The 20,185-nt window shown below is 42.5% G+C and overlaps 1 protein-coding gene across 2 annotated transcripts in view; it reads left to right on the plus strand.

The window, feature by feature from the left end:
• Window positions 1-20,185, plus strand: part of SLC23A2 (solute carrier family 23 member 2) — a gene marked incomplete at its 3' end in the record, with an annotated part of 147,621 nt that overhangs the window by 68,604 nt on the left and 58,832 nt on the right. For both annotated transcript variants that reach the window (XM_082856961.1, XM_082856962.1), the window contains exon 3: window positions 19,491-19,589. In XM_082856961.1, coding sequence (XP_082713087.1) covers window positions 19,491-19,589 — 99 coding nt within the window. The remainder of the gene's footprint in view (window positions 1-19,490; window positions 19,590-20,185) is intronic.

Genomic DNA, 20,185 nt, shown 5'->3' on the forward strand with positions numbered 1-20,185 from the left:
TTCCCTCAAGTAGTGAATGAGCCAGAGCAGTGAGTAGACAATTCCAGCACAGTAGAGTGAGCACTGCAGTAGGGATTCCTATAGCGTGCAACAGGAGCCCACTGGAAGGCCTCCAGACTCTTTTTGGGATGACTCGTTGGGGTGAAGACAGGTTAGGACAGGGAGAGTCAGGGAGACCTGAGAGATACCAAAGTCTTAAGCATGGGTAAGTGCAGTTGGAGTGGAGGTGAGGCTGACAGAAGAGATGCCAAGGAGATTTTGAGGGCTGAGAGAGAGGACTGAGAGTTAAGGGTGATATTAAGATTTATATAAAGGAAACTGGTTGTGTGATGGTACCTTTGCAGAAAATAAGGAGTCCAGGGAAAATCATAGGTTTGAAGGGTGGGGAAGATGGAAGATAATGGGTTTCATTTGAACAATTGTGGATTTGAAATGCTGATGAAACTCCTAGATCCTCTAGGAATTGGGGGTGTGGAACCTGGAGCAGAGAGAGAGCAGGAGTGCAATAATAATAATAATAATAATAATAAATTTTTAAAAAGACTTGGGGCTAAGGTGGCTGGTGGCTGCATCTGAAGAGGCGGATATTGCTGCCAGGGAGAGAGCTGAAATGGGAAGAAAGGAGAGTTGAGGATCTCACTGCTGGAGATGCCTACATGTGGGTGTCTCAGAGCATTGGCACCAGGGCATCACTGCCTGCTAGGGCCTTACTTCATCCTGGCTTTCCAAAACATAAACATTGAAGAGTGACCAATAGGGCAGCTCTGTATTTGTTTTTTTCTCTAGATCTGTGCCACCCCTAGGTTCTCTAGCTCTTGTGCTACCAGCTACTAGCCACATCTGGCTGTTTAAATGTAAATGTAATTTAAAATTAAATAAAATCTAAAATCTAAAATCTAGTTCCTCAGTTGCACTAGTCAGCTTTTTTAAAAACTTGCTGGTAAGGGCCTTCCTAGACTCTAAAATGCAGGCTCTTATTTCCTTGTTTGCTTTGGAGTCTGAAGCTGGGCCTCAGGCTGGCTGTTAAGATATTTAGAGACTGGTGTGCTGGAGTGTAGGGAGGTGGGGCAGTGGGAATCAAAGCTGTCTGTTCCTCAGAACCAGGTTTGGGGAAGGTATCTCGAGTGGGTTGCTGGTGGGGTGTGTGTTCAGGGTCTCACTTGGGCATCCTATGTTAGATAACTGCTTCCTCAAATGTCACAAGTGCTGATTTTTAAAAAACTCCTATGGGAGGAAATCACAATGTCTTTAAACAAAATAAAAGAAAGACCCATGAAAATAAAGAGAAAAAGAATAAGTCCATAAATAGAGGAAGAATAATGAATGGATCACATTAAGAACAAGAGACATGCAAAGCCCCAAGGTTGATAGAAATTAGATCATATGATCAGTGTTGATATTAAATAGAAGGATAGCAAAAGGTCTTCTCCTTATCCCATGGGAATCTTGTTAGGCAAGTTTGTGTGCTTTTAAAGGCAGCTAGGAAATGTGTAAGGGGTGAATGCAGCCTGGCAAGAAATTGGAACCAGAAAAACAAAAAGAGTCTCGAAGAACTGCCATACCCTAAGGACACCGGCCGGGGAAGCACAGCCAGGACAAAGTCATGTGTTGCCTCTACAGTCCTCCTATGTTGGTAGCTCCTGTATCTTCTGAACCTGGAAGGGCATCCAGGGAAAACCAAGTAAATAGCTTAAACTTACTGTTGGCAAAGGCCCACCTATAATACAGTCTGATGTTTCCACCACCCAGTTCTGGGCTGGGTGAAGTGCTTAGGGTGCCTTAAGTTTTTATTTTCTCTCCTTCTAATAGGCTCTGTGAGAATATTTGAGTCTCCTCTCTTGGGTACCAAGAGTGGATCATTCAGTCTGGAGATATTATGGACAGAGGAGTAGCTTTATTTGGTTCAGTTTTAACAAGGAATGGGAGAAATACTCATCAGTGTTCATACAAATCCGCTATTTGTTTCAGATTTCCCTAGTGTATTTTCTTCAGAGCCATATAATGTTAGGAACCCATAATGCCCCCAACATGGTGGGTACCACACAAACCTGGTAATAAGCTACTTATAGCCCACTTGAGGTGTGAAGTAATAGAAAATATATAAGTTGGTCTTTGCCCCTGGTCCCTGGCACAGAACCCCTGTGTAATTTCTGAACTCCTGAACTCCTTGTAATTTCCTAAATGAAAAGAACACTAGGAACATCATGTTCTAACAAGATGACTCTGCGTGGGCTTCTGGATGGTGACTGGTCACCAAAAAGACCAAGCCGTGATTTGAAGCTTGGCATTTTCAGCCTCATATCTCATCCTCTAGAGAGGGAGAGGGGCTATAAATGGAGTTAATGATTGATCATGCCTACTTGAGGAAGCCTCCATACAAGCCAATAGTAGAGAGTTTGGAGAACTCCTAGGTTGGTGAAAACATTCACACCAGGAGGGTGATGCACCACAGCTCCACAGGGACAGAAGCTCCTGTGCTCAGCCCCTCCTAGACCTCACTCTCTGTATCTCTTCATCTGGCTGTTCGTCTGTATCCTTTATCATATCCTTTAATAAACTGGTAAACATAAGTGTTTCCCTGAGTTCTGTGAGCTCTAGCAAATTAATCAAACCTGGGGAGGGGGTCGTGGGGACCTCCAATTTGTAGACAAATTGGACAGAAGTTGTGGGTAAAGCTGGGGTTACTACTTGAGATTGGTATCAGAAGTAGCAGGGGCAGTAGTCCTGTGGGACTGAGCCCTTAACCTGTGGGCTCTGACACTCTTATCTAGGTAGACAGTATCAGAGTTGAGTTAAATTGTATTGGGTTGGCCAAAAGGTTCGTTTGTTTTTTTCCATAAGATGGCTCTAGTAGCACTTAGTTGTCTTTAACTTCATTCCAAACAATTTTGTTAGATTGTATTGTGACAGCTGTCATATCAGCGTGCATTTAAAAAAAGACATCAAAATTGGTGAATTTTTGTGTAGCCATTTTAATGTTGAAGATGGAAGAAAAACAACATTTTTGGCATATTATGCTTTATTATTTCAAGGAAGGTAAAAATGCAACAGAAATGCAAAAAAAAAGGATTTTTGCAGTATATGGAGAAGGTGCTGTGACTGATCGAATGTGTCAAAAGTGGTTTGTGCAGTTTCATGCTGGAGATTTCTTGCTAGATGATACTCCATGGTTGGGTAGATTAGTTGAAGTTGATAGTGATCAAATCGAGACATTAATTGAGAAGAGTCAATGTTATATACCACACGGGAGATAACCGACATACTCAAAATATCCAAATCAAGTGCTGAAAATCATTTGCACCAGCTTGGTTATGTGAATCGCTTTGATGTGTGGCTTCCACGTAAGTTAAGTGGAAAAAACCTTCTTGACCGTATTTCCGCATGCAATTCTCTACTGAAACGTAATGAAAACGTTCCGTTTTAAAAACAAATTGTGATGGGCGATGAAAAGTGGATATTGTACAATAATGTGGAATGGAAGAGATCGTGGGGCAAGTGAAATGAACCACCACCAACCACACCAGAGGCCAGTCTTCATCCAAAGAAGGTGATGTGTATATGGTGGAATTGGAAGGGAGTCTTCTATTATGAGCTCCTTCCGCAAAACCAAACAATTAATTCCAACAAGTGCTGTTCCCAATTAGACCAACTGAAAGCAGCACTCGACGAAAAGCGTCCAGAATTAGTCAACAGAAAATGCATAATCTTCCATCAGGGTAACGCAAGACTGCATGTTTCTTTGACAACCAGGCAAAAACTATTACAGCTTGGCTGGAAAGTTCTGATTCATCCACCATATTCACCAGACATTGCACCTTTGGATTTCCATTTATTTAGATCTTTACAAAATTCTCTTAATGGAGAAAATTTCAATTCCCTGGAAGACTGTAAAAGGCACCTGGAACAGTTCTTTGCTCAAAAAGATAAAGTTTTGGGAGAATGGAATTATGAAGTTGCCTGAAAAGTGGCAGAAGGTAGTGGAACAAAAGTTTGAATACATTGTTTAATAAAGTTCTTAGTGAAAATGAAAAATGTGTCTTTCATTTTTACTTAAAAACCAAAGGCACTTTTTGGCCAACCCAATAGAACACCTAGCTGGTGTCACCGAGAATTACTTGCTGTGGAGAAAAATCCCTACACATTTGGTAGCAGGAGTGTCAGAAGTTAAGTATTCTGTGTGAGTAGTAAAGGAGATACACAGGAAAGAAAGATGCAGGAGGTAGACCAAACTGGGTTTTTCTAATATAGCAGGAGGTATGGCAAGTTGACAAACAAACCATAGTGTTAGGGTTTGAATTCAGTAAGGGTGCTGTGAGAGTGCCCACAAGGGACCCCTGCCCAGCCACAGAGGAGATCACATCAGAGTCCTGAAAATGTCTGGGTGTAGCAGGTCCAGGGGAGGGAGAACGAGGGCCTTTCGGCTGGGGGAACAGTGGAACCATGTTCACTCTGGGCACAAGTTCAGTGTAAACAGTACACCAGAGTTGGGTTGGGCAATGGAGGTGCTCATGAATGGTTGTAGCAAAATCAATTGCATTCAAATTTTAGGGTAGAGAATTCCTGCTGTGGGCACTGGGAGTGGAAGGATCTGGGGATTGGAAGGAGAGTTAGGGTATTAGAGCAGTTCAGGTGGGCACTGATCGTGACCTGATCTGGGAGAGTAGGAAGGAAAGGAATTCTTTCCTTCCCAGACGCTCCATGTGAGGCGCTGAGAACACAGGTTCCTACTGCCGTGAAATTGATCTCCTGGTGGTGGTGAGAGGAGACAAAAAATAAACAACTAAGCAGAAGCATCATGTAGTGGCTGGTGACAAATTCTGTGAAGAAAATAAATCAAGGAAGGGGGATAGTGAGGAATAGAATATAAAGTCAGATAGGGGTGATTCAGGACTTGCAGACTATTGATTAATTTATCCCTTAAAAAAATGCACTCGGAAAAAAAAAAAATGCACTCGGTATTTCCCTCAGGTTCAGGGGTCTAGGAAACAGCAGTGAATTAAACAGCAAAAAACCCTGACCTCACAGAGCTTTCCTTCTGGCAGGGGAGACAGGTAATGTACACTAAAAATAAGTCAGTTGTGTAGGTGTTAGATATTGATAAGTACCAAGGAAAAAATAAAACCAGGAAGAGGGATAGAAACTGCTAGGGGTGGTGTGTTGACCTTTCAGGTGGCCAGGAAAGGCTGCACTAGAAGATGGCATTTGAGTAAAGGCCTGAAGGAGTTGAGGGAAGCCCGTCATGGTAGTGTGAGCAGCAAGTGCAAAGGCACTGAGGCAAGAGGCACTTGGTATATCTGAGGAACGCTGAGTAGGTGGTGCTGCTGGACAGAGGGTAGGGCAGGGTCAACAGACTGTGTAGGCCTCATTGGCCCTGGTAAAGATTTTGGCTTTTCTTGAGTTAGATGAAAAGCTGTTGGTGGCCTTTGAGCAGAGGTGTGACGTGCTCTGCCTAGTTTTAAAGGATCATTCTGGCTGCTGAGTGGGAAGCCAACTGAAGGAGGGGAGCAGAAGAGCATTCAGGAGGTGACTGCCATAGAGCAGGTGAGCTGACAGGGCTCCAGCCAGGGTGCCAGTGGTGTGGGGGTGGTGACCAGTGGTCAGGCACTGGAGGAGAGCTGACCTGGATGCTGATGGACTAGACGAGAGTAGGGGCAAGAGAGAGAAGACAAGGATGGTTTCAGGTTTCCCCCAAGCATCTTGGAGAGGAACTGGCCAAGTACTGACATGGAGCAAGGCGCAGGGAATCGTCATGAGTTTGGTGTTGGCCGTGGAGACACTAGATAGAAAGTTGGTAAGGGAAGCAGTGTGGGCTGGAGCTATTCACTGGAGCTTAGCAGTGTGGAGATGGTATTTAAAGCCAAGGAATTAGATGGCATCTCCTGGGGGTAGATGCCCCTAAGAGAGAAAGGGGGTCTGAGGGCCCTGCACTGAGGAGATGCAGTGTTTGGAGGTATGGAGGCTGAGGAGGGCCAGCAAGAGGGACAGGTAAGGAGTGGTGGCTGAGGTGGGAGAGAGACCTCAAGAGAGGTCATTGTTTGAGCAGGAGAATGGCATCCTTCTTGCGTGCGTTTGCAGTCAGTGAGGAAAGCACTGTGAAAGCCAGGTGGATGAGGAGTAAGGATGGATTGCTTGATTTAGCCAGGTGAGCACCAGAGAGGACAGTGAGGGTTTGTAGTGATGTGCCATGGTCCCTAGGTAGGGTGAAGAGGGAATTAAGGTTGATGCAGGGGCTCTGGGGCTCAAGGTGTTGAAAAGGCATTTGGGTAAAGGGTTTGGCAGTCCTGCTGAGGTCAAGAAACTGGGAATTGGGGTCCTTGGGGGCATCTAAGAGGAAAGATAGGTGGATGAGGAAAAGGCAGCTTTGAGAGGTGCTGAAGAGGTAGATGTGACCAGATTTGGTGCTGGGTTGGATGTGGGTACAACAGGAAGTCAGGAATGACCTGAAGGGGTTGGGGTAGGGCACCTGGGTGTATGGTGACACCCGTCCATGAAAAAAGAGACACACAAACAGAACACAGGGTACATTTTTTGTTTGTTTTTTAGTTGGTTTGGGGAAGTAATGAACTGATAGAGCAGAATCTTTAATTCTGTATCCTTCCATCATGCTTTGTATTCATTTACAGTCAGGAAAGTCATGATTCCTTTGCATCTGAGGTCTTTTCCCTTTTGTCTTCTAGCAGCCAGGAAGCAAGTCTTCCTTCTTTTGCTGAGAATGACCATCTGAAATCAGATCTGAACATGATTTATATTGTCATCATCTAGCACAGAAAACAGCTTTCTGATTCACAGTTAGGAAGAGGATTGTAAAGAGATCTCTCTCTCTCTCTCTCTCTTTCACTCACACACACACACACACACACACACACACACACACACACACACACACACACACACACACACACACACACACGCATTATAACATTTGGGTTTGCTGGGCAGTCCTGGTTTATGCCTGTTGTCCATACTTCTTGTTACAGTTCCCCTTTATGCTCACAAGAGTCCTGGTTTGGCTGATATATGGTCAGCTTAATTACAAACAAATGTAAGCATATAAATAGCTGAAAACATTTTTGGCTCTTGAGAAACTTTTCAAAAAGTCATATGTTTTATTAGACTTACATAAAAAAGCCCTTCTCTGATTATAAAAGTAATCCATGCTCACATTAGGAAATTTAGAAAATACAGTAAAGTATTTAGAAGATAAAGGTTATTTTTGCATTGGATGGTTATGGAATTGATCAGAAAACAATTGGTTCCCCTCCCTCCCCCATTTTGTATTACTACAGGTGGGTTTTCTTCTTCCTGTAAATTTACACTTGTGCCAAATTGGAAGGAAGTCAGAGAAAGAGGCCTGGTCCAGGCATAAGAAAGTATATGAAGAACAAATAACCCAGGAGGGAGAGGTTTGGGTGGCACCAAGGTGGGGGAGGGGTGGCCAACAGCTTTATAAAGAAGAGATGAGACGTCCTCCTGGAAGAGATCTAAGACCCCAGGGCAGTGGCTGGATGGGTGTGCTATAGGGGGTGGTGAGCATCTCAGAGCTGTGCCCACGTAAGGATGAAGCCAGGGAGACAGATGGTCCTCTCCTTCCTTTACTTTTTCCTGTCACGTCCCTCTACTTCCTCTCCTTTCCTTCCCTCTCCTTTCTTCCCTTTCTTTCCCTTCACTTCTCTTGTCTTTTCTTCTTGTAAGAGAAGTGACTTTGGCAGACATGGGGAGGGGTGGGTGAAGAAACCATATAATGGTGTTAGTTCAGAAACATGCAGGACAGGGAGAGACCAAAGAAAGAGGCAGACACTCCAGATTGGTAGGTGGCAGGTTTAACAAGCAAGGGAACTTACATGCAAGGCTTTTCTTGGGTGGCCTCAAGAGGAGTGGATCTCCACACCTCCCCTCCAGAATCTTAAAGTTTATACAGAGGCCTCAACAGGGTTCAGTCATGTATCCCATCCAGATGGCCCCTGTTGGATGTGCTCTCTCAAAGCTGTGTCCTTGGAACAGCTCGCACTCTGGGAAGTGGGCAGAATGTACATTCCAAGGATGGGGGTGGGGAGCCTCCAATTGCCCAGGTCCAGCTCTAGGGTCAACTGGTGGTCACGTCCTCTTGATGACCTCATCTTTGATTCCCCTGGGCCCTTGACTCTGTAATGGCAGATTTGAACATGCTCATTCTCAGCAGTGAAAAAAAGGCACAAGATTTTTTTTTGGTGTAAATAGTCCTTTTAAAAAGAGTGAATAAGGAAGCCTGGAACATGTCCTTGTTCATATGACTTTAATACCAGGTGCTGTGGAGTTCCTTCTTGTACATTTCCTAAATAGAGAGTTCAGAGTTGTTAGATCTTAAAATTGAAAGTTTTAGTTGGATGATAATAATAGTTGTTTTAGAAAATGTTCTTTTTTTGTAATAATAATTAGAAATTGGGATTGAGATTGTGTCGTTCTAAGAAGAGGATGAAGAGAGAATATATTTCCTGGAGCCTGCCCAGAGAATTGGTTTAATTCCCCTCTTTCTGTAAGATAAGAGTTTGAATCTACTGCATAATGGCCATGATTTAGGGGAGGGAATGTTGATGGGTCAAAATTTAACAGCCAAAATGAACAGGCTTTTCTATTTAAAAATGTATGTGTGGGAAAAATTTTTTATTTTAGAAAGGGAATATGCCAATATATGCTTTAAAATAAAAATACTGAAAAGATAGGATGCAAATGAAGGTTTTATGTATATTAAGAGATTCTTTTCCTTACCTCTTCCTTCCTTCTAGAGTTTTTGATATTTTAAAAATTAATTTTTCTGCTCTGGTTTTGAGTTTCAGATAGTTTCTTATATTGCAGCTTTTCATTTGAATGGAGTTTTGGTAGTTTTAAATGAAATCAGAGATGTTAGTAATACAAAATGCCCATCTATTAATTGGGACACATACAGTTTGGCATGAACTATCTTAAAATAAGAGTTGCTCTAGTCACCTCCTAGAGCAGGTTTACAAAGTTGATTGGCGTTTTGGCTGATTATCTCTTACTGGTGTTGTGTGAGGCCAGATCCATAGAATTTGGGCCTTGAAGGACATCTTGTCCCATCTGCTCTTATTCAATGCTTGCCTTGTGCTCCAAGCTATACCAGACGTGAGGAGAATGCAACAGACATAGTAGCCTAAGCTTCCTATCTTCCCTACCCTATAAGGCCACCATCAGCACCATCCCTGCTGCCACTGCTTTCTTTGGGTCCTCATTATTTCTTGCCAGGATCACCAGGACAGCCTCCCTGCCTCCTAGTCTGTTTCCTTTCCCACCCCTCATTGTCATTCCTGCCTGTCTTTTGCATTTCCTAGACTAGTTAAGAGTTCTTTTTCTTCTAGGTGTTTACACCTGCTGAACACCCCCAGCTTTGAATTCTCCATTCCTTCATTACCTGTATTCACCCAAGCTAGGTAGGCAGTCTCCTGAGCTTTAATGATTAGAGGTAAGATATTTCAGATTGATTTCTTTACCACAATCTAAGCCCAAAATTCTGTTGGAGAAAAAGCTTATTTCCTGTTAGGATTTAATAAAGTAGTTGAGGAGGAAAATAGGTTGTGGGAAGTTGCATGGTAGTAATTACCTGGTCATTCCCCCTCCCCCTTTTACATTTTACATGTTTTAAAGTATCTGTATTTCTCACCAGGCTTGTTGTCACAATGAAATGGAAGTAGTAAGAAAACCAACGTGTTCTTTCACTGTACCTTTTTTCTAGCTTGTATATGTTTATTTTCTGTCAGTTTTGTTATTTGTATAAATTAACTCATTTAGAAAAGAAATATGTTCACTGCAGAAAATTTTGAAAACATAAAACAGTGTAATGAGGAGGAAACCAAATCAGTTAAAGTCCCATCAGCCAGAAAAACAACATGCTAATATTTTGGTGTATTTCTTTCCAGAGACTTGAAACAAATATTTGGGTATTCTGTAAAATTCTCTCTCTCTCTCTCTCTCTCTCTCTCTCTCTCTCTCTCTCTCTCTCTCTCTCTCTCACACACACACACACACAAACACATAGATACAATCTGCTTTATAAAGCCCTTTAACTTCATATTATATCCTGGCTTATCAGTGTCATTGAAATACATAATTTGTAGTGGTGACATGATAGCAAATCGTGGACCTTACTTATAACTTCGTTGGGACCTTGGGTTGTTTCTAATTCTTTGCTATTATAAATGACAGACTAGTGTATGTTAACCTTATTGTAGCAGTTTATACTCTTAGCAGCTATGTGAGAGAACCCCACCCACCCCCCTACCCCACCACTGTGCACACAGGCCAATGCTAGATGTTAGATTTAAAAATCAACAAGTCGATAAGTGAAATCTAATTGTTTTAGTTTTGAATTTTAATATGTGGAAAACTTTTCCCCCATGTTCCTGGCCATTTATATTTTTTGTGAATGTCTCTCTTCTTCACCCCTCCCCTTTTATCTCTGTTGAGCGATAGTGATGATCCGAAATAGCTCAGCTGTCAGAGTGGCACACAGGGCTATTAGAAGTTACAGTTGCAGAGAAAATGCCTGGATCACATAGCAGTTGGAGGGAGAAACTGTAGCACTGCTAGCCAGAGCTGTGCCTGCTGTCAACCAGTAGCCCCAGGGTAGGAGGGGGAGATCACATTTGGTTCCATCTATGGAGGAGCAGCTTGGTGTGTGGAAAGATGTGGCTTTGGGGCCTTAACTGTAAGTCTCAGTTTACCCCTTGATACCCGTGAGAAACCGTGCGTTCACTCATCCTTGAAGCCACAGCCACCTGGGATGTTTGAAAAGTAAATGAGATTACACATAGCAGCATCAGATCATATACACAGTATGCAGTGAATACATGTTTGTTCCACTCCTCTTCTCCACTTCTGCTGTGCCTCTTAAACCACAGAACCCAGGCAGATGGGAGGATCAGAAGGGGGACTCAAGCCATTGACTCTTTTACAAATGTTAACTGGCTTTGGGAAACAATCCTTCTCTGATAGGCTTCTTCAAAGGCCTGCACAAGTATGTGGACCAAGGGAGGGTGGGCACCTGTAGAGTGATTATCTAGATTTTATTTAAAGCCTCAGCCAGAATCCTGAAGGAAAGAGCTTGAGGTCTGGAGTAAGGTCTGCATTGCAAATGTGACTCAGACCCCGAGGGAATTGCTTAAATTCTCTAGGTATCTAGTTTTCTAGAATGGGAATGCAAATAACATCTCAGAGTTGTCTCAGAGTTGTCACAGGGATAAAATGAGAAAATATATGTAAACTTATTAACATGGTACCTGGCATTTGTGAAATGTGCAATAAATAAGAGAATAAGGAGAAACTAGTGGTTAGTTTAGCTAAAATGTCAAAATACTTTGACAGAGTTTTTCGACCAAAACATTGGAAGTCGCACTAAGATGGGGGAGAATCTTCTTTGCTCCATTCCATCTCCTTTTGAAGGCTCATCCTTGTGGCCATATTCATAGAAACCAGGAAAGAAAGAAGTCCAGATGGAAGGAGTCCTGCTCTCATGTTGGAACCGGTGGTGAGGGTCAGGAAAAGTTTCCATATTAATACATGGTTGGGAAGCAGGGTGTGTAATTCTGTCATCCAGTGTGTATGCGCAAATGGGCTGGTACTTTCGCAGACTGTCTGTAACCAGCTTTACTGAGTTTATTAACAAGGTGCCCTGGACCTCTTTCCCAAAAAGTTCAAATGGATTTGCCTCGTCCTCATTAGCAACAACATGGTATTTATCTTAGAAGATGTACCATAATTTTAATTGGTCCTGAAAGGAAGTTCTAGTTTTAAATTAGTATTTATTTTTTAAACATTAGGTAATATATTTATATAATTCAAAATTTAAGAGTTCAAAGGGTATTGAGTGAAAAGCCCCTTGCTTGGTCTTGCATGCACCAATTCTCCCTACACACTACCTTTCAAGAAATAGTTTGTGAATATGTAAGCAGATCCCCTTTTACACACGTGTGTGCATCTAAATATCTATGTCTATAGCTCTGCTCTTGCTTTAGCCACTTATATATCATGGATGATGTTCTGTATGTACCTACGTCAGAATATAAAGCTCATCCTCATTCTTTTGGTAACTCCAGAGCATTCTGTGGTATGGATGTATCGTAATTTATTTAACTTTCTAGATAGGCATCTAGATTGTTTCTAATATTTTGTTATTACAATTTGCACTTCAGTGAATAACCATGCACATGACAGTTCACTCAGATGTAATAGAAGGATAAATTTCTAAGAGTGGGATTGTTGAGGCAGAGGGTGTGTGCCTTGGTAATTTGAGGGGTACAGCTAAGTGACCTCTGTTGAGGTCATTTCATCTCCATTTGCAGATTGCCTGCCTGTTTTCCTGTAGGCTTGCCAGTGGAATGTGGGTCAGACTGGGCCTTTGGCCAGTTTAATAGATGAAAAGTTTAGTTTTAATTTGCATCTCATGAGTGAAGTTGAACATCTTTTCAAATATTCAGGAGCCATTTATATTTCCTTATTTTCCTGTTGGAATGTTCACCTTTTTCTTGCTGGTTTGTAGCCCTTACATATTTGCATGTCAGAGAATTTAGCTTTGTTATCTATAAAGTGTTAGTGCCTGGAAAGAACGGAAGACAATGGCCCTCTTTTGGGTGGTGTGCCGTACGTAACCTGCTGGGTGCCCTTGGGATTTTTACTGGAGTCAGTCTGAGGATGGGGTGGGGGTGGGGGTGGTCCAAGGGACATACCTAGTTAAGCTCTTGCAAACATTGCCTTGAAGGGAAGATATCTGGTGAAGTGCCCAGCCCAGTGCTCGGCGTGAATCTATGCCCAGCAACATTAGCTTTCACCGTCACTGCGGCTGTGAGATGTGTGTGGGAGCAGGAGGAGCAAAGACAATGTTCACAGTACGAGCCAGTGATGGCACATCAACCCATCCAGCCCTTTGGGGTAGGGGCTGGCTTTAGAGAGAGGTGAGGTACCTTCTGCTCCTCTTGAAGGACAAGTCATGCTGGGGGGGCAGGTGGGACACACCTGGAACCCTGAGGGATTCTCTGGCTGCTGTGGCCCCAGGAGCTTTCTGGAGAAGGCTGAAGAAATTCAGAGCTACCCTAAGACCTGGGCTGGGCTGGGGCAGTGCAAGGGAAGGAGGCTGTGCTTTGTAGGGTTGGCTGGGCTTTTGGCTGCAGTATTGGTTGCTTCTGATGGTTTTGCTTGCACGTAGCCACTGAGTGTGTCACAGGGAGCTGCTGTATTTGAAGAAGCAGTGGAAATAAGATTAGGGGCTTTGCTGCCTCTGCCAACTTTAGGGTCAGTAGCATTACATTAGATCTACCAGCTAGATCTTTTGGGGTGTCATAACCTAAGATTGACAAGCTCTGGAGGTTTAGCATATGTTGTATTATACTCACTTTGATTTATTTTTCATGGCAGTTAATCTTGAAGTTTCAAATAATTTGAAGGTAGGTGGGAGATTTTTATGTTCATTAAAAGGAGGCTTGGGTTAAAGGCTGTGAAACAGTAGTCTTGATATCATCTTTATTTAAAACACATTTTAATTGTAGTATAGATACACATATCAGAGGAAATAATGGTGTGTGTAGGGGGGTAAGAATAAGGTGTGTTACCTCCATACCACATTGCTTGTGGGATCTTAGTTTCCCAACCAGGGATCGAACCCAAGGCCCAGGCAGTGAGACCGTCAAGTCTTAACCACTGCACTGCTAGGGAATTCCCACCTTTTTATTAAAAGAATAGAAAGCACTTACTTTGGGGACCTTTATTACTACTCTGAAAATGATTGTTTTAGTAGAAAATGGCTCACTTGACTACCAGACACATGACAGTCAGTGGTGGGTAAATTTTGCCAGATCTGCAATAGGTGATAAATTGAGCTCTGAACGTTCTGATCAGAGGTGCTGGGTTTCCCTGGTACCTACATCCTTTACCTTCTATATGAGTAACACAGGCTCATCCAGCTGTCAGCTTAAATTGGCATTGCTGTCATAATGATGCTCAGTGTGGGACTCCTGGGCTATCACTCCTGTCACTCCTGCTTCCTATACAATTTGACCATCTCAGGATTACTGTTCAGAAACAAATACTTTAACGTTATTGTTAAAGAAAGCAAGAAAGACATATTTACTGAGCAGTAGACACATACCCCCACCAAAGGCAGCATAGCCTTTTTTTGTTGGAGACAAAACCAACTGGAAAAATTTAGGCAGAGAGAACCTGCTTTCCTAAACTGATTGAGTGATTGTATAATATTAGTTTAGGCAAAAAAAATTTAAAGCCACAAGTTTGATTTCAAATAGTTCTGGGGGGAGAAAGGACATGGTTCCCGAAAAATGTTAAAATAATCTGCTGATATATATATATATATTTTAAAGAAAAACATGATCAGTTCCCTGAGATGAAAGATTTCCCTCTGTTATCTGTGATGCTATTAATAACACAAAAGAAAATCCATTTTTATTAAGTTTAGAAAGCTTTCTAAGACATGTTTTATTTCCCAGTTGAAATAATATTTAGAGGTTCAAAAATATGGAGCTTTCATAGTATCAGCAACATTTTAATCTTTTTCTCTTAAAGAAAACAAAACAAAACTCTGTGCCTTTCCTGAAGAACTGATCTGATTTTTTAAATTAAATTTCATGTTTTTAAGAAAATGGACCATTAGAGTGGCTAATTTAATATGCCAAAGGGAAAATATTAGTGAAACAACTAGTGTTTTACTTTCAGTGATGTTTAGTCACTCCCTGCACATAGACACAGGAGACATAGCAGGTCAGTGGTCCCTTTCTTCTATAGCCTTGGCTTCCCCCTGGTGCTGAATTCCCCTTTCCCTTGAGTGAAAACCTGTTTCATCTCCCATTTGCTCCAGAATCTCCTACCTTCTAGGTTTGTTCCCATTCTCAGTTGGAGCGCTGATGGAGCAGGGGCCTGGGAAGAAGGGGCGCATTTTCCTCTCTTAGGGGTGAGGATGGCTTGGAGAGAGGCAGTGGCTCAGCTCTGGAGCATGAGACTTCCAGGGAAGGTGGGCTCTGAGGTCCCCAGGGATCGCTTTACCTATGGAAATATGTTAGAAATCGTAGGTCAATAATATTTACAGTTGAATAAACTTCGCACACTGGCCTGGGAACGTAAGCTTCTTTACGGGGTGATTTCTGTGGATCAAACATATTTTGAATTGACTTACAAACTTCTGTTTTACCAGTTTGTCACTCTGTCTCTCCCTACACAAATCTCTTTGGGACCAGCACCTCCATCCACCGGCCACCTGAGTGAGTGAACTGGACAGCAGCCCAGATGCTTTACCCCTCTGCCCGCAAAATCCAGTCCAGGCCTGGGATGTTGCCTATCGTACTGTGGTGGTGTCTCCCCCTGCACTCGCCCTGCAGAGCTGCAGTGCTGTGGTGCTACGGCTCCTGTCTGGGCAGTCCCCAGGCAGTATTAAGGCCATGTCTTAGCTCTCTCTTGAACCAGACTACCTTTCCCAGAGCACTGTTAAAACCTTGGCTCAGGCCACTGTCCCTTCTTGTCTGGCAGTTGCCTCATAAAGGGTCTGCCCGCCTCTGTTCCCGTCATCATCCCCTTTACTTCACCCCACCCTTCCACTCTCCCGCTGCAGTCAGCATGTCATCCAAAGCCAGATGTGGCACACTGGATCATGGCACACCTGTCCTGGGCAGCACGTCGTGACTCCCTGCTGCATCCTTTGTTCAGTCACAATTCTGTAACCTGACACCCATTCCTGGGGCGTGTCAGGACTGCATCCTCATTGCCTGGGCAGAGTAGATTCTCAAACAGTGTTTGTTGAATGAATATGTGAGCCTTTTCCTAGTCTGGGGACCACCTCATTTTATAGTACCTATTTATTTAATTGTGTGTGTGCGAGATTGCAGTAAGTCAGGGGAGGAGTGAGAGTTGCCTACTCCTGCCAGAATCTACTCTTTGGTGACACATATACAGATTAAAAAAAAAATATTGAGGTGAAATTCACACAACAAAATTAATAATTTAAAAGGGAACAATTCAGTGACATTTAACACAATCACAGTATTGTGCAACCATCACCTCTGCCTAGTTCCAAAACATTTTCATCACCCCAAAAGAAAACCCCATACCCATGAAGCAATTTTGCTCTCTGCGGCAACCACTGATGAATGTAGATGGTTAGTTTTAGCTGGGATAGGACTTTAAATCAGGCCTGGGTTTTTCGGATGACTAAGTAATTAAATGTTGTTTGAAGACGGTTCATCCTGAGTGTGTGTACCTCTTGGCTTCTAAGTGGGTTGAGTGCTGCTGTGATATGACTTGGAGCATGGTTGTAATAGTGGGTTAGAGTTTTATGTTGTGGACTTGAACTTGGCTTGGAGCATGTATCCTGCCGGCAGCTAGTTTTATAGGCAAACAAATGCCACAAATTCAGTCGGCTGTGTAAAAAGCTATAGCATGACTTAGAGAGAGTTTTAAAAGCAACTCTTTATTTGAAATAAAAATATTTTATCCTGTAAGAATTATGTACTACTTAATGGAGATTTTTGGAATACTTTAAAACTAGCCTTAGACTTGGGTTATATAATCTATATGACCTTGAATAAGAAATTAAAATGTTCTCTGACCTGATTTCCTCAAGTGCAAAAATAGGTGGATTGAAATCTCTCTGGACTGCCTTAGTTAGTCCAAACCATGCTGCTTGAATCTTTAGTCTTTTTAATTTCTTCCCTGTTATAAAAATAAATTGTCCTCATTAGAGAAAATTATCAAAATATATAAAGGGAAAAAGAGGGTGAAAATGGCCCCACTGCTTAAAGGCAATCACTGTTACTGTTTTGGTATACTGGTGTACGTCTTTTTTTTTTTTTTTTTAATATCACTCTATCTATCTAATCTGTGCCAAGTCTTAGTTGTAGCACTCGGGATCTTAGTTGTGGCATGTGAACTCTTAGTTGTGACATGCATGCAGAATCTAGTTCCCTGACCAGGGATCGAACACGGGCCCACTGCATTGGGAGCACGGAGTCTTACCCATTGGACCACCATGGAAGTCCCTGGTGTACATCTTTTTATTAGCCATTTTAAAAAGCAGTATCAAATAACACACGCATATACTGATTATAAAAGATCCAAATGCTAAAGAAGGGTTGGTAAAGAAAAATGAAAGCTACCCATCATTACTCCTTGCACCTAGGGCAACCTACATAGTAGTTTGTGACTTTTCTGGATCCTTAACCAAACATTTGGACAGATAGAGAGGATATTAAAATTTTATTTTATTTAGCATAATTGGGATAATTCTAGGCTTACTGTTTTGTGGCTTTTTTAAAAAAAACAGTATTTCTTGGACTTGTTTCCTTGTCAGTACATCAGTTTTATTCCTTTATTTTTTTGCGGTACGCGGGCCTCTCACTGTTGTGGCCTCTCCCGTTGTGGAGCACAGGCTCCGGATGCGCAGGCTCAGCGGCCATGGCTCACGGGCCCAGCCGCTCCGCGGCATGTGGGATCTTCCCGGACCGGGGCACAAACCTGTGTCCCCTGCATCGGCAGGCCCAACCACTGCGCCACCAGGGAAGTCCAGTTTTATTCTTTTAAAAAAACTTTTTTCATTAAATGAGTCAATCTACGTAAAGTGCCCTTTTTTTAAAAAATTTATTTTTTTTTTGGCTGTGTTGGGTCTTCGTTGCTGCGCGCAGGCTTTCTCTAGTTGAGGAGAGTGGGGGCTACTCTTCATTGTGGTGCCTGGGCTTCTCATTGCGGTGCCTTCTCTCGTTGCGGAGCACGGGCTGTAGGCGCACGGGCTTCAGTAGTTGTGGCTCACGGGCTTAGTTGCTCTGCAACATGTGAGGGATTGAACCCGTGTCCCCTGCATTGGCAGGAGGATTCTTAACCACTGCGCCAACAGGGAAGCCCAGTTTTATTCTTTTAAATGGCTGAATATTGGGAATTCCCTGGTGGTCCAGTGGTTAGGAGTCGGCACTTTCACTGCCGTGGGTCCAGATTTGATCCCTGGTCAGGGAACCTGCAAGCCATGTGGCAGGGCCAAAAAATTAAAAACTTAAAAAAAAAATGACTGAATATTATTCTTGAAACGGATATATGATAATTTAACAACGTCTGTCTTTTTGATAAACATTTAAAGTTTTCTAAGTGTTCAGCATTGTAAATAATGCTGTAGTCATCAACCTTGAACATAGATATTGCATAGATATTTCTGGAGGATAAGTTTCCGTGAGTGTAATTGCTGGCTCCAAGAAAATGCCTGTTTCGAATCCCAGTGCTAAGTTCCCCACCACAAAGGTCATTCCACCAAGAACATAATCTCCCTACACCCTGGTCAACACCAGATTCGTCTTTTAAAATTTCCCCCTAATTTATGTTAAAAAATGAAATTATATTTTGTCACTTCTATAATTTTACGTAAGGTTGAACAGCTTTTTTTTGTGTCTCATTGGATATTTTAATTTTTTTTCCCCCTGTGGATCATAGACTCCTATTCTTTGGGTTATTTGTATTACGGATTTGCAGGTGTTCTTTTTGAATTACTAATACCAATCATTGTTACGTGTTGCACCGTGTTTTCTCTTACACCATCACTCATCTTTTACTTCTCCTTAGGGTATTTTATAACACCAGAATTTAAACTTTTTGTGTGGTTTTTCTTTTTTCCTCTGTATTTAAAAAATGTGTTGTTATTCATACATATAATTATATTCAGTATTATTTTTTTCAAGATAGATTCTTAAAAATGGAATCATTAGGCTAAAGACTAAAAATATTTTAAGGTTCTTGCAGTCAGCCAGGACCTAAGGAGACTATGCGTTATCTCACCAAGGGTAGGCATGAAGACGGGTCGTGACCTGCTGGGTGCCCAGGTGTTTTATTTTGATTCTTAGGATAATTTCTAGTCCATACCTTTAGGGCCCAGAAACTCAATTTTGTTGGCGTAGACAGCCCCTGCCCATCCACATCCCTCCAATGCCACAAAGAAAGGCACACACCAGTGGGCTAGTTTATTTAACTGCAGTGAGAAATATAAGTTAGTAAGTTAGGGTAACAGCAGTGCGTGAATTGCTCTAACTGGCACATTTCTTCCCTGTAGGGACATAGAAGTAAGTTGTTATCAGGCATTACCTGGGAAGGGATCTCAACCAAGGCAGCTCAGAATGCCTTTCACCCGCTCAGAAACTGCAGCTTTGTCCTCTCAGCCAAGCCTCCCTTGTCCCTGGAGGCTGTTGAGGGTCCTACTCCTTGTAGTTCCTTTGGGTGTTGCATTTCTGGTCTCCTTCAGCTGACCCCCATTCATGCAGCCTCACTCTGTAGAAAACATGGTACGTTTCTCCATCAAAAACACGTGTGATCACTGGTGCAGCGCACTTGTCAGGAGTTTCATTTAAGAAAACTTAAAACTTGGCTAATCTGATAAGTGAAAATGCAGTTTTTTTCTTTGGGGCAAAATGTTTTCATACAACAGAGCGTATAGGGTGAAAAAAGCCTCTAAATGAAGTGTTTCCCTTCAGGTGGTGATCAATGGAGGTGCCACATCCAGCGGTGAACAGGACAATGAAGACACCGAGCTCATGGCAATATACACGACAGAAAATGGCATCGCAGAAAAGGTACTCCTTGCATCAGCCCCAGCCACTCACCCACCACTGCTGTCCCAGATCCCCTACAAGGAGGCAGATATCCATCTGGAGTTTTGTCTCTACCCTCCTGAGTGTGTGTGTGTGGGTTCTCTTTACAATGGAAATAGAAGGAGTGATGAGGAATAGAAGTTACTAATTTTTAATTGTTTTAATGGCAACATGAAAGTGAGAACCATGTAGAGGTCTTTATCTAGATATTTTTAAAACCTCAGCCAGGATGCCAGAGGGAAGCGTTAGGTCTGGGTGCTAATATGACTCAGACCTTGAGGGGGTCTAAAGCTTCCTGGGCCTTAGTTGCCTCATCTCTAAAATGGGTATAAAAATATTAGCATCTGTCTTAAAATTGTTGTGAGTATTAAATGAAATAATATGTGTAAAGTTATTAGCATTGTGCCTGGTACATACCATGTGTACAGTAAATAGGAGACACCAGTAGATAGGTTATGTAGACTGTGAAAGTACCTTGGACAAAGATCTTTGAAAATCATGCTGAAGTGGGAGAACCTTTTTTTCCACCTCATCCCCTCTGCTTGACAGGTCAGTCTATGTGACCGTAGAATGTGTGA

This window comes from Leucopleurus acutus (genome assembly GCF_964270905.1).
Source record: "Leucopleurus acutus genome assembly, chromosome: 16".
NCBI lineage: Eukaryota > Metazoa > Chordata > Mammalia > Artiodactyla > Delphinidae > Leucopleurus > Leucopleurus acutus.